The sequence below is a fragment of the Schistocerca serialis genome, chromosome 7, assembly GCF_023864345.2.
Source record: "Schistocerca serialis cubense isolate TAMUIC-IGC-003099 chromosome 7, iqSchSeri2.2, whole genome shotgun sequence".
In the NCBI taxonomy this organism is placed as follows: Eukaryota; Metazoa; Arthropoda; class Insecta; order Orthoptera; family Acrididae; genus Schistocerca; species Schistocerca serialis.
In genome coordinates, this window is record NC_064644.1 from 107,205,524 (window position 1) to 107,219,568 (window position 14,045).

The following is a 14,045-nucleotide window of genomic DNA, read 5'->3' on the forward strand; positions in this document are numbered from 1 at the left end:
GTTAAAAGATGTAAGATCATACTGATCAGATGTGACCTTTTTGGCCGAGTTGTTAGTTTCATTTACAAATGTAGTTTGTAGTCATAATAATAATGGGTATGTAAAATTGGGAACCATTTAATTCCCACAACTATAACTGTAACATATATGCACCAACTTGAGCTAGAAACAAAGATGTATTCATGTATCTGAAACTTCCCTAGTTATACTCATCAAAAAAAAACATTCAAAGAACAAGGAATATGTCCAAAAACAAAAATAAAAAAAAGAGAAACACCAATTTAAAGTTCTTATGAAATTGTATAAAATATTACAATGATTATTCAAGGTTTCATACTAACCACAAATTCATATGCTTCAATATGGCTACTTCAGACTACCATACAGACATAAGTTGGCCTGTTTGCAAACTTGTTCCTCTATGGAAGAACCTCTGCTGGCATTTTAGCCAAAATGCTACAATTTCTGGAGTATTTCCTAATTCAGATACTCATTCATTCACCTAATCTCCAATTCTGAAGGACAGCAATTCAAACCCCCCAACTGGCCATCTAGACAAAAGTCTGCTATGGTTTCCGTAAATCATTTTAGATGAACCTGAGAAGGTTTTTTCCAAACGACATGACAGATTTACTTTGTTAACGTGAGTTTCTGCTCATATGTAAGACTTCCTTGTTGATGGGGTTTTAAACTCTGATATTCATACCTTCCTTCAGTAATTGAAAAGAAACCACCTGAGTATTGTTTTAAGTTATCAGAATTGACTCAGTCTATGAAGTGTCTGAATACTCTCTCAATGAGGAATTCTGCAGTGCCTGTGCAAAGTCAGTTGAAAAGATTCAACTGTACATAAAACTTGAAGAATACACTGATAAGCCAAAACATTATCATCACTGTCCATGATGAGATTGAATGGCATTTGGTGCCGTTGTGAAGTGATGTGGTAAGCAATTTGTGTAAGCAGAGCAGGGATGAATCATTCTGGTGCCGAGACCAGCCACAAATGGGGAAATCCACTGTCATAGACAACATGGACATAGGCGACATGGACATAGGCGACATGGACATAGGCGACATGGACATAGGCGACATGGACATAGGCGACATGGACATAGGCGACATGGACATAGGCGACATGGACATAGGCGACATGGACATAGGCGACATGGACATAGGCGACATGGACATAGGCGACATGGACATAGGCGACATGGACATAGGCGACATGGACATAGGCGACATGGACATAGGCGACATGGACATAGGCGACATGGACATAGGCGACATGGACATAGGCGACATGGACATAGGCGACATGGACATAGGCGACATGGACATAGGCGACATGGACATAGGCGACATGGACATAGGCGACATGGACATAGGCGACATGGACATAGGCGACATGGACATAGGCGACATGGACATAGGCGACATGGACATAGGCGACATGGACATAGGCGACATGGACATAGCACTCCATCTTCAGGCCGCAAGCGGCCTGTCGGGACCATCCGACCACCGTATCATCCTCGGGTGAGGATGCGGATAGGAGGGGCGTGTGGTCAGCACACTGCTCTCCCGGTCGTTATGATGGTTTTATTTGACCGGAGCCGCTACTATTCGGTCGAGTAGCTCCTCAATTGGAATCACGAGGCTGAGTGCACCCCGAAAAATGGCAACAGCGCATGGCGGCTGGATGGTCACCCATCCAAGTGCCGGCCACGCCCGACAGCGCTTAACTTCGGTGATCTCACGGGAACCGGTGTATCCACGGACATGGACATAGGCAACATTGATAAAGGACAGATTATTATGGCCCAGTTTCCAGGAATGAGCATTTCTGAAACAGTGAAGCTGCTTCCCTGAAAACTGGTTGAAGGATAAGTAAGTAACGAGGTGTCTGACATCCACATGTCATCACAGAATGGGGAGGTTGGAGGCTTGCCCACTTTGCAAAGGAGGATAGGTGGTGATCTGTGACAGACCTGTTGACAGAGTACAATGCTGGTTCTGGCTGTAATTTTTCAGAGAATACAGTTCAGCGCACATTGTTGAACATGGGGTTCCATGGCAAATGACTCCTGTATGTTCTCTTGCTGACCTGTCAGCAAAATCAATAATGATTGTTGTGGACATAGGGTCATCAAGATTGAGCATTGGATTAATGGTAACATTTTTCCTGGTCGGATTCTTGTTGCAGCAGGGTGATCATCGTTTGTGGATACGCCATCATCCAAGTGAATGGCTGCTCAAAACGTACAACATGCCATGGATGCAGGCAGATGTGGGCAGTATTTAGCTATGGAGAACATTCAGTTGGGCTGACATGGGACTTGTGGTAATGATTAAAGGCACCATGACAGCTATGGACTACATGAACATTTTTGTATACCATCTCATCTCTTCATACCCAATGTCTCCCCATTACTGATGGCATCTTCCAGCAGGATAATTGACTGCATCACAAAGCCAGAATCATGCTGCAATGGTTCGAGGAGTATTGTAGTGATCTCATGTTGATGGCTTGGCCACCACATTCACCTGATCTGAACTCAATGGAAAACATCTGGGACACTATTGGGCACAAGTTCTGCACCTACAAACCACTGCCACAAAATCTATGGAAGTTTCTTGAACTCTGGTGCAATATACCTCTGGAAACCACTAAGGATTCGTAAAATCGCAGAATCGAATCATTGCTACATTGTTTCAAAAGGGACTGAGACATTATTAAGCAGGCGGTCATGTTTAGCTCACCATTGTATGTTATGAAGGTACTAAGGGAAATTTTCTGAATAGAATTACTTTTTCAAACGTTTGAGTGGACCTTCAGCTGGTGGAAAACACATATCCACGTTCTGAGAGTGATACTGTCTAAACATTCCTTTAGAGTACTGACTTACTCTCTACATGCCTGAATGTGTGATAGGCATCTCTGTAGCTCTTGAGTGAGACTGAGGATGGCATTTTTGCATAGAGGGAAGTCATAATACTGGTTTTATTTATTTATTTATTTTTGCCCCCGTCGAGAGCTGTAAATGCTCAATGTGCAGTGCAAAAGTAGCTTATCTTCACCATAGACAAAAGTGATTTCATTCGCCTCTGGAAGCCTACCAAGGTCTTGTAAAATCCATGCATTGCAGCATCGCTGCTATATTGTGTTTCAAAAGGGCCTGACATGCTATTAAGCAAGTGATTACAATGTTTTGTCTTGGAACTGTATGTTGTGAAGATATGGAGAGAAATTTTCTGAGCAGGATTACTATTTCGAACCTTGCTGGTTGCTGCTGAAAAAAGTTGTATGTTCACATTTCTTTTCAATTACACCTTCATTAAGAAATCACTCAATCAACCACTGTCCACTATTTGGGTGTACTTGGTGAGTGATTTAAGTTGGAATCGTCTCATAAATCTGGTGAGGGCAAAGGCAGTTGCCAAACAGACCAGTTGTAAGAATACAAAAGTGGGTATTTAGTGAAATATTCATCTCACAACACTAGTGGTGTTCGTCAGTTATTTCCTTAAAAATTGGGTTAAAGAGAGATACAGCTCTTCCATGAATCTTCCTAGTCAGTATCGGTCTGCCACAAAAATGCTCAAAACTTTCTGTGGGGAGAGTGTAGAGGAGAAGAGTCTGTCATGGAAAGGCCCACTGTTGAAATTACAAAAGTACATATTCCAACGAGAATCAAGAAACATATTACTTTTTTCCCCCAATACATTTTGTTTAATGGCACTATGATAAACATTTGAGAAAGATGTACTGACAGCCATGCTCCCCATGCTCTGTTTGTGAATGGGATAGGAGGAAAGAGGTGCGCTATATATCCTTTGCTACAAGTGTTATTGGGGTCCAGTGGAGTATTGTTGTAGATGTAAATCCAGATTTTTAATGCAATGTACACTGAATATTATAGCTAATTACTAGTAGTTTTCTTATATGAAATAGAAGAGTCCAGAAACACAGATTTACATGCTTTTCGTTCTTTCATTATCACCATCATCATATTGAAGAAACTGTATTGTAAAACACAATGGAATAGATCAGTACAGCATAAAGTCACTGACTATACATATTCTCTTGCATTTCCTCAGACTTAACAAAGTAATCTTTTGATTCATTTACAGCTCAAAAATCTGCACTCCCAGGGATATTCTTTGCTGTCCATTGATTCTAATGGACAGACGGCATTACATTATGGTTCTAGATATGGTCACAAGGATATTGTGAAGTACCTGATTGCATGTGCTCCAGCATCAATACTCAACATGGCAGACAATGACAAGTGAGTAATTTCCATATGTCTGTATGTGTGGATGGATATGTGCGTGTGTGCGAGTGTATACCTGTCCTTTTTTCCCCCTAAGGTAAGTCTTTCCGCTCCCGGGATTGGAATGACTACTTACCCTCTCCCTTAAAACCCACTTCCTTTCGTCTTCCCCTCTCCTTCCCTCTTTCCTGATGAGGCAACAGTTTGTTGCGAAAGCTTGAATTTTGTGTGTATGTTTGTGTGTCTATCGACCTGCCAGCGCTTTCATTCGGTGAGTCACCTCATCTTTGTTTTTTTTATATATATATATATATATATATATATATATATATATATATATATATATATATATATATATATATATATATATATATATGACAAATAAACTGTTGTAAAATCATTGATAAATTCACTTACAGGTGCTATGAAAAAAATTCTGCAAGAAAAGAAATACAACAATAATAATAATAATAATAATTCCTACTGCATTTAGTACTTAACTTAACGCCATTGAGAGCTCAAGCAGTTTGTACCTTTTAATTTGATTATAACATTTTAGTTACAAAGCACAAAATTGAAATTTTTTTTTTTTTTTTTTTTTTATTCATCAGTTTACTGGCTGGTTTGATGCGGCCCGCCACGAATTCCTTTCCTGTGCTAACCTCTTCATCTCAGAGTAGCACTTGCAACCTACGTCCTCAATTATTTGCTTGACGTATTCCAATCTCTGTCTTCCTCTACAGTTTTTGCCCTCTACAGCTCCCTCTAATACCATGGAAGTCATTCCCTCATGTCTTAGCAGATGTCCTATCATCCTGTCCCTTCTCCTTACCAGTGTTTTCCACATATTCCTTTCCTCTCCGATTCTGCGTAGAACCTCCTCATTCCTTACCTTATCAGTCCACCTAATTTTCAACATTCGTCTATAGCACCACATCTCAAATGCTTCGATTCTCTTCTGTTCCGGTTTTCCCAAAGTCCATGTTTCACTACCATACAATGCTGTACTCCAGACGTACATCCTCAGAAGTTTCTTCCTCAAATTATGGCCGGTATTTGATATTAGTAGACTTCTCTTGGCCAGAAATGCCTTTTTTGCTATAGCGAGTCTGCTTTTGATGTCCTCCTTGCTCCATCCGTCATTGGTTATTTTACTGCCTAGGTAGCAGAATTCGTTAACTTCATTGTCTTCGTGACCATCAATCCTGATGTTAAGTTTCTCGCTGTTCTCATTTCTACTACTTCTAATTACCTTCGTCTTTCTCCGATTTACTCTCAAACCATACTGTGTACTCATTAGACTGTTCATTCCGTTCAGCAGATCATTTAATTCTTCTTCACTTTCACTCTGGATAGCAATGTCATCAGCAAATCATATCATTGATACCCTTTCACCTTGTATTTTAATTCCACTCCTGAACCTTTCTTTCATTTCCATCATTGCTTCCTCGACGTACAGATTGAAGAGTAGGGGCAAAAGGCTACAGCCTTGTCTTACACCCTTCTTAATACGAGCACTTCGTTCTTGATTGTCCACTCTTATTATTCCCTCTTGGTTGTTGTACATATTGTATATGACCCGTCTCTCCCTATAGCTTACCCCTACTTTTTTCAGAATCTCGAACAGCTTGCACCATTTTATATTGTCGAACGCTTTTTCCAGGTCGACAAATCCTATGAAAGTGTCTTGATTTTTCTTTAGCCTTGCTTCCATTATTAGCCGTAATGTCAGAATTGCCTCTCTCATCCCTTTACTTTTCCTAAAGCCAAACTGATCGTAGCGCATTCTCAATTTTCTTTTCCATTCTTCTGTATATTATTCTTGTAAGCAGCTTCGATGCATGAGCTGTTAAGCTGATTGTGCGATAATTCTCGCACTTGTCAGCTCTTACCGTCTTCGGAATTGTGTGGATGATGCTTTTCCGGAAGTCAGATGGTATATCGCCAGACTCATATATTCTACACACCAACGTGAATAGTCGTTTTGTTGCCACTTCCCCCAATGATTTTAGAAATTCTGATGGAATGTTATCTATCCCTTCTGCCTTATTTGACTGTAAGTCCTCCAAAGCTCTTTTAAATTTCGATTCTAATACTGGATCCCCTATCTCTTCTAAATCGACTCCTGTTTCTTCTTCTATCACATCAGACAAATCTTCACCCTCATAGAGGCTTTCAATGTATTCTTTCCACCTATCTGCTCTCTCCTCTGCATTTAACAGTGGAATTCCCGTTGCACTCTTAATGTTACCACCGTTGCTTTTAATGTCACGAAAGGTTGTTTTGACTTTCCTGTATGCTGAGTCTGTCCTTCCGACAATCATATCTTTTTCGATGTCTTCACATTTTTCCTTCAGCCATTTCGTCTTAGCTTCCCTGCACTTCTTATTTATTTCATTCCTCAGCGACTTGTATTCCTGTATTCCTGATTTTCCCGGAACATGTTTGTACTTCCTTCTTTCATCAATCAACTGAAGTATTTCTTCTATTACCCATGGTTTCTTCGCAGCTACCTTCTTTGTACCTATGTTTTCCTTCCCAACTTCTGTGATGGCCCTTTTTAGAGATGTCCATTCCTCTTCAACTGTATTGCCTACTGCGCTATTCCTTATTGCTGTATCTATAGCGTTAGAGAACTTCAAACGTATCTCGTCATTCCTTAGTACTTCCGTATCCCACTTCTTTGCGTATTGATTCTTCCTGACTAATGTCTTGAACTTCAGCCTATTCTTCATCACTACTTTATTGTGATCTGAGTCTGTATCTGCTCCTGGGTACTCCTTACAATCCAGTATCTGATTTCGGAATCTCTGTCTGACCATGATGTAATCTAATTGAATTCTTCCCGTATCTCCCGGCCTTTTCCAAGTATACCTCCTCCTCTTGTGATTCTTGAACAGGGTATTCGCTATTACTAGCTGAAACTTGTTACAGAACTCAATTAGTCTTTCTCCTCTTTCATTCCTCGTCCCAAGCCCATATTCTCCTGTAACCTTTTCTTCTACTCCTTCCCCTACAACTGCATTCCAGTCGCCCATGACTGTTAGATTTTCGTCCCCCTTTACATACTGCATTACCCTTTCAATATCCTCATACACTTTCTCTATCCGTTCATCTTCAGCTTGCGACGTCGGCATGTATACCTGAACTATCGTTGGCGGTGTTGGTCTGCTGTCGATTCTGATTAGAACAACCCGGTCACTGAACTGTTCACAGTAACACACCCTCTGCCCTACCTTCCTATTCATAATGAATCCTACACCTGTTATACCATTTTCTGCTGCTGTTGATATTACCCGATACTCATCTGACCAGAAATCCTTGTCTTCTTTCCACTTCACTTCACCGACCCCTACTATATCTAGATTGAGCCTTTGCATTTCCCTTTTCAGGTTTTCTAGTTTCCCTACCACGTTCAAGCTTCTGACATTCCACGCCCCGACTCGTAGAACGTTATCCTTTCGTTGATTATTCAATCTTTTTCTCATGGTAACCTCCCCCTTGGCAGTCCCCTCCCGGAGATCCGAATGGGGGACTATTCCGGAATCTTTTGCCAATGGAGAGATCATCATGACACTTCTTCAATTACAGGCCACATGTCCTGTGGATACACATTACGTGTCTTTAATGCAGTGGTTTCCAATGCCTTCTGCATCCTCATGTCGTTGATCATTGCTGATTCTTCCGCCTTTAGGGGCAATTTCCCACCCCTTGGACAGGAGTGTGCCCTGAACCTCTATCCGCTCCTCCGCACTCTTTGACAAGGCCGTTGGCAGAATGAGGCTGACTTCTTATGCCGGAAGTCTTCGGCTGCCAATGCTGATTATTTATCAAAATTTAGGCAGTGGCAGGGATCGAACCCGGGACCGAAGACGTTTTTGATTATGAATCAAAGACGCTACCCCTAGACCATGGGCATATAAAGTGGCAACTGTGACTTCATCTGTTTGATGAGTGATAACACAAAGTCTGTTCAAAAAATTCTGGAACATTCGTAATTTCGTGACAATGGTTTGGAGCAAATTCAGTTTTGTGTTGTGTAGAGTGTTGTGTCACACAGTTTGCAAATTTCTAGATGACAGAGCTAGAGAAGAAATGTGTCTGCATTATATTTTGTGTGAAACTCAAGAAAGCTTTTAGAGAGAGACACCAAGTGATGTAGGAAGCCTACGGTGATAAGTGCTTAAGCCGTTCTTGGTGTTTCAAACGGTTCATATGGTTTAAAAATGGCTGGATGGAAACGAAAGAGGATCCTCATTCAGGAAGCCCTTTGACGTCTAACGATGATGCTCATGTTAGGAACGGCAACGAAATTGTGCATGCCAATCAAGACTGACTGACTGAGAGATTGCAGAGGAATGTAATATTTCAGTAGGATTATGCCATGAAATCCTGACACAGTATTTTGGAGTGCATCGTGTTGCCACCAAGTTCATTCCATGGCGCACGAGTCAAGACCAGAAAGACCTTCGCCTCGCAGTCATTGTAGAGGTTTTGGACCCTGCAAATTGGAATGAGATGTTGCTTAGGAGAATCATAACTGGTGATGAGATATAGGTCTGTGGTTATGATGTTGAGACCTAGGTTTATCCTTCACAATGGGTCGAGCCAGGTTCTCCAAGACCAATAAAAGCTCGCCAGATCAGGTCAAATGTCAAAGCTATGCTGATGGTTTTCGTTGACTTTGAAGGATTAGGTCATCATGAAGTAATGCCTCGGGGGAAAAACTGTTAATTGATGGCACTATTGGGATGTGTTGCGATGCCTGCGAGAATGTGAGAACAAAACGGCCTGAAATGTGGCGAGACAATTCGTGGCTCTTGCATAATGATAATCCACCCGCACATTCATCCCTGTGCATGACTATTGCACAAAAAATGAAATGGCTGAGGTGCCTCATCCTCTGTATTCTCCAGACCTGGCCCCTGTAGGCCTTTTTTTATTTCCAAAATAGAAAACTTTCCAAGTAGAAAACCCCATTTAGGTTTCATTTTATTTTATCTTTCACATAAAGCACTACAATTACTTATCTTTTCCAAAAAAAAAAAGGAAAGAAAAAAAAGAATGTGTTAAGAGTTATGTTATATAAAAAAAAAGTTACATGGCAAAGATAGGATGGATGGTTGAAAAGCGCTAGACTATAAAACCAGCTGTGATGTGTTTCACTTTATAATTAACCAATCTGCATAAGCTTTTGAAAATTGTTGAAAAAATTGTCAATAGGCTAGAAATATTATACACCATTACTTTGGACATAAAGTTTTTCATTGTTTAGTTCAGTAACAGACCTTGTCACTAAATCCATTTTATTATACTTCATATGACATGTTTTGCCTTACACATCATCAGATCTGTGGAACAAAGAGCTAAGACTAGAACGGATGGAACAGACTATTATAAAATAACAATATTTAGAGTGATTGTAGTGACATGAAAAATAAAATGGGTCCTAGGCAATGGTTACATTACAACATTTTAAGAAGGTTGATTATTAAGAAACGTCTTGTGGTTGCTGTTGTTGAAAAATGCATACCGCTTGCCTTGTAACTGCCATATGGATGACCATGAATAGGATCTTCAGGGTTCAGACTCCATCCTCGAAGCAAGCTCTGCTTGTACCAGCTGAAAAGTTGTCTAAGAATTCCAACTAGTGCATAATGAATTCAAAGCTCCTTCTTCTTCTTCTGCTGTAACATCAGCAGGATCGTGATGGATTGAAGGCTCCAGAGTCCACTGTGAATCTCTTGGATGGAATTCCGGCAGCGCAGAATAGTTGCCTAAACAGCAAGTGTAAGAAGGAGAAGTCAGCTGCCTGTCCATTGTCCTGTCTTGCAGATGTGCTGTATTCAGCCCTGCTCATGCAACAGAAAATTTCCTGCCAGTATGTGGCTTAGTACCAGCCACTTAACTGCTAATGAAAACACTTACTAGAAGTAGCAACCATCCTTTGTCAGTTGGAAAGACAGAAAAAGTAGCATATCACTTTCTCCAAAATGATCTGTTACATTTCATATCCCCCAATTAGACACAGGATGTTGTGACAGTTTAATAAGTAAATAATTAAAATATAGTTATATAAGTATGGCGTCTGTTCTTTTGGACACACATGTCTGAAAGAACAGATACCATAGCTATATAATATGTGCACCTGATGGCATATTGATCTTACAGTGCAGCTGCACAATAATGTCCAATCACTCATGGGAATACAGTAGGGCTGCAAGTGAAGAGGAGTAAGGGACAAAGGACATTATTCCCTAGTATGTGGCATATGGAGATTTGGGTCGGACAGAGGAGATACTCGGTTAGCTGAAGTGGTTGAGGTGGCTGCTTGAAGAAAGCAGGAAATCCAGGTTCACGTCCAGATTCGGCACAAATTTTAGTTTGTTGCCACTGATTTATCTCAGTGGCCCACTGCAGCAAAAGTTGGAAATCCTTTCATCAAGTATAAAATAGTCTTACTTCTTTTCCATATGACTTTGTAGATAACCTAACAAACAAAGGTAATAATTCTTTGATTTACAAGACTTACTTACTAAAATAAGACTGCAACATATCTCTTCATAAATATATTTTGGATAAATGGCAGCATTGGTAATGAAAATTGAAATCATTTATTTTACAGATCAGTTTCCATCACTGTGTGGTCATCATCAGTGCTAAAAATACAGATCAACCATCTGGCATGAGAATCTTGACACAAATTTGACCTTATTTATAACAGTCATAAAAAAATACAGAAGCAGAAAAATATATACAAATTTACAGATTCTCATACATACCACATTATTCAAATCTTGTAGGCACGTATCATAATAGCACAAAATTTTCTGTGAGGTGCAACATGTACTGTGATGATTACTTCTGACAGGTATCTTCATTTTTACTACATACAATAATTTTTAAATTTACAGAAGAGCCTATGTTGTAACCTTAGCAGTTAACTTTAGCAGTTGTCAATTCAATGTACAGTGGGTTTGTAGCTTACACAGCCAACTAGCTCAGTATTGCAAAAACAAGAATTGCAGTGCCCTCTACATTCTAAAGCATACAATACCCAGACATCAGATACAACAAATACCATCAGAAGCTTACATACAAAATACCTTTAAAATCACATGTCAATTTTTTACTGTCTTAAGTCATATCAGAACTTTAAAAATGTAGTAGAGACATAATAAAAACAATAAAGTTATACCCTCTGATGTAAAATACAAGATAAAATTTTATAGGAATATAACATAAAAGAAAATAGTAATTTCTTAAAAACAAATACAGAAAAGTTAACATCAGAAACACCCTTTTTACATTTCCACAAACATTAAGTGTAAAAACATTAATCCTTTACAATGGGACATTACACTCTCTCTCATCATACTCAAAGACTTGATCAACCTAATGACTGACATTTTCATTGTAAATTCTTAACAGGCATTTACAAAAATGCAATAATCTCCTGTGTGATGTACCAGACCTGTAATACTGCCATTTTCCATGTGAGCAGCTGATGTTAAATTTCAATAACAACAAAGTTGCCAACTCTGGTAACTTCAATGAATAAACAGGCAAATTGGACATGAAAATAAAACTAATATCCACCGTTTGGTGTTAGGAAACCTGTGAAATACCTCATAACAAAAAAATGCTGAAAAAGGAGGCTTGCCTAAATACGCACCAAATTTATGCTCATATCATGAATCAGCGTATTGCACTGTATAAGAGCACCGTACTGACAAATCTTCCATCTCATTGCTGGCCTTGTGGACAAATTTTTTCTGTCCATTACTATTCGTAATGGCACACATTCCTTCTCATTAGCCACAAATATTTCTCACATAATCATCGGGGTAGAAATTCACTTTAGCTACATAAAATATAGTTTGAAATTCAGTTTTGAAATTGTCTTCTCATAATGGTAATCTAAGCATTGTGTTGACAGCAAAATTAGAAAATGGCTTTTATGCTGATCATGTGAAAAATATTTGTAACTAAAAGATAAAGATTAGTGAACAGTAATGTGTGCCAGTTACGAATAGTAAAGGGGGGGGGAGTTACTTTACCTTACTATGGGATTTTTAATACTAGGAGTGTTATGATTTTTAAAAGAAATTGGGCATGTGTATCTCATTTTCAAGTGAAGATAGGCTCCGTAAATTGTTAATTAATAATATATATATAAATTTAATTTTTTGCAAGAGTCAAGGGGTTTACAAATTACTTTTTTCTGATTTTAATGCTATTTATGTGGGGGCAGACAAGGAGAAAACACAAAGTAAGATGTAGTGAGCATGTTGCACTGGGTAGGAGAGATATAGCTGATAGATCTGGCTTTGCAGCACAATTGATTGATATGGGCCCTGCTCCTCCAGACTTGACATCACAGTTTAAATTACTACATATGGGAGAAAAAGACAGATATTTCGATCTCCTTGAGGGGATGAAGATTTTCTGCAATTTGAAATCTTGTTATTGCACGATGCTTAATGAGCTGACAGTTATGAAAAGTGCCCATTTTCGGGAGCACTCTGAAAGCTGCTTAGTGCATGGTAAGAAAGCCATCCACAAGGTCAGCCGAGAGATGTAGGATTTTAAAAAGTGCAACTCGCTGATTCACAATACGAGCGTAAATTTGGTGCGCATTTAGGCAAGCCTTTTCGTCAGCATTTTTTTAATTTTATTTTATTTGTGTTATTAAACAGGTTTCCTAACAGTGAATGGTGGATATTAGTTTTATTTTTGAGCCCTATTTGCAATGTATATTTGACATATGCCTGTTTATTCATTGAGTTACCACAATCACCCCTTTTGTCAGTATTAAAATTTAATGTCAGTTGCTCACAAAGAAAATGGCAGTAATACAGGTCTGGTACATCATGTGGGAGATTATTGTATTTTTGTTAATGTCTTTTTATTAACTTTTGTTGATGCCTGTTAAGAATTTATGCTGATAATGTCAATCATTAGGTTGATCAACGCTTGGAGTATGATAAGAGAGGGTGTAATGTCCCCTTGTAAAGGGGTAATGTTTTTACATTTAATCAATGTTTTTGGAAATGTAAAAAGGCTGTTACATATGTTAACTTTCCTGTATTTGTTTTTAAGAAATTATTATGTGCTTTTACGTTAGGTATATTTGTATAAAATTTTATCTTGTATTTTACATAAGCAGGCATAACTTCAATGTTTTTATTATGTCTGTACTGTGCTTTTAAAGTTTTTCTATCACTTAAGATGATAAAAAATAATCATGTGATTTTTAAGGTATTTTGTCTGTAAAACTGCATTTTTAAAGATTTGCCATCACTTAAGATGATAAAAAATCATTACGTAATTTTAAAGGTATTTTGTCTGTAGGCTTTGGTTTTTCTATTGATAGTATTTGTTGTCCCCCCCATGAACCATGGACCTTGCCGTTGGTGGGGAGGCTTGCGTGCCTCAGCGATACAGATGGCCGTACCGTAGGTGCAACCACAACGGAGGGGTATCTGTTGAGAGGCCAGACAAACATGTGGTTCCTGAAGAGGGGCAGCAGCCTTTTCAGTAGTTGCAGGGGCAACAGCCTGGATGATTGAATGATCTGGCCTTGTAGCATTAACAAAAACAGCCTTGCTGTGCTGGTACTGCGAACGGCTGAAAGCAAGGGGAAACTACAGCCGTATTTTTTCCCGAGGACATGCAGCTTTACTGTATGATTAAATGATGATGGCGTCCTCTTGGGTAAAATATTCCGGAGGTAAAATAGTCCCCCATTCGGATATCCGGGCGGGGACT

At 39.2% G+C, this 14,045-nt stretch overlaps 1 protein-coding gene across 5 annotated transcripts in view; it reads left to right on the forward strand.

Moving 5' to 3' along the window:
- Positions 1–14,045, forward strand: part of LOC126412064 (eye-specific diacylglycerol kinase) — a 903,754-nt gene that overhangs the window by 848,546 nt on the left and 41,163 nt on the right. For all 5 annotated transcript variants that reach the window (XM_050081449.1, XM_050081447.1, XM_050081448.1 and 2 more), the window contains one exon: positions 4,132–4,289. In XM_050081449.1, coding sequence (XP_049937406.1) covers positions 4,132–4,289 — 158 coding nt within the window. The remainder of the gene's footprint in view (positions 1–4,131; positions 4,290–14,045) is intronic.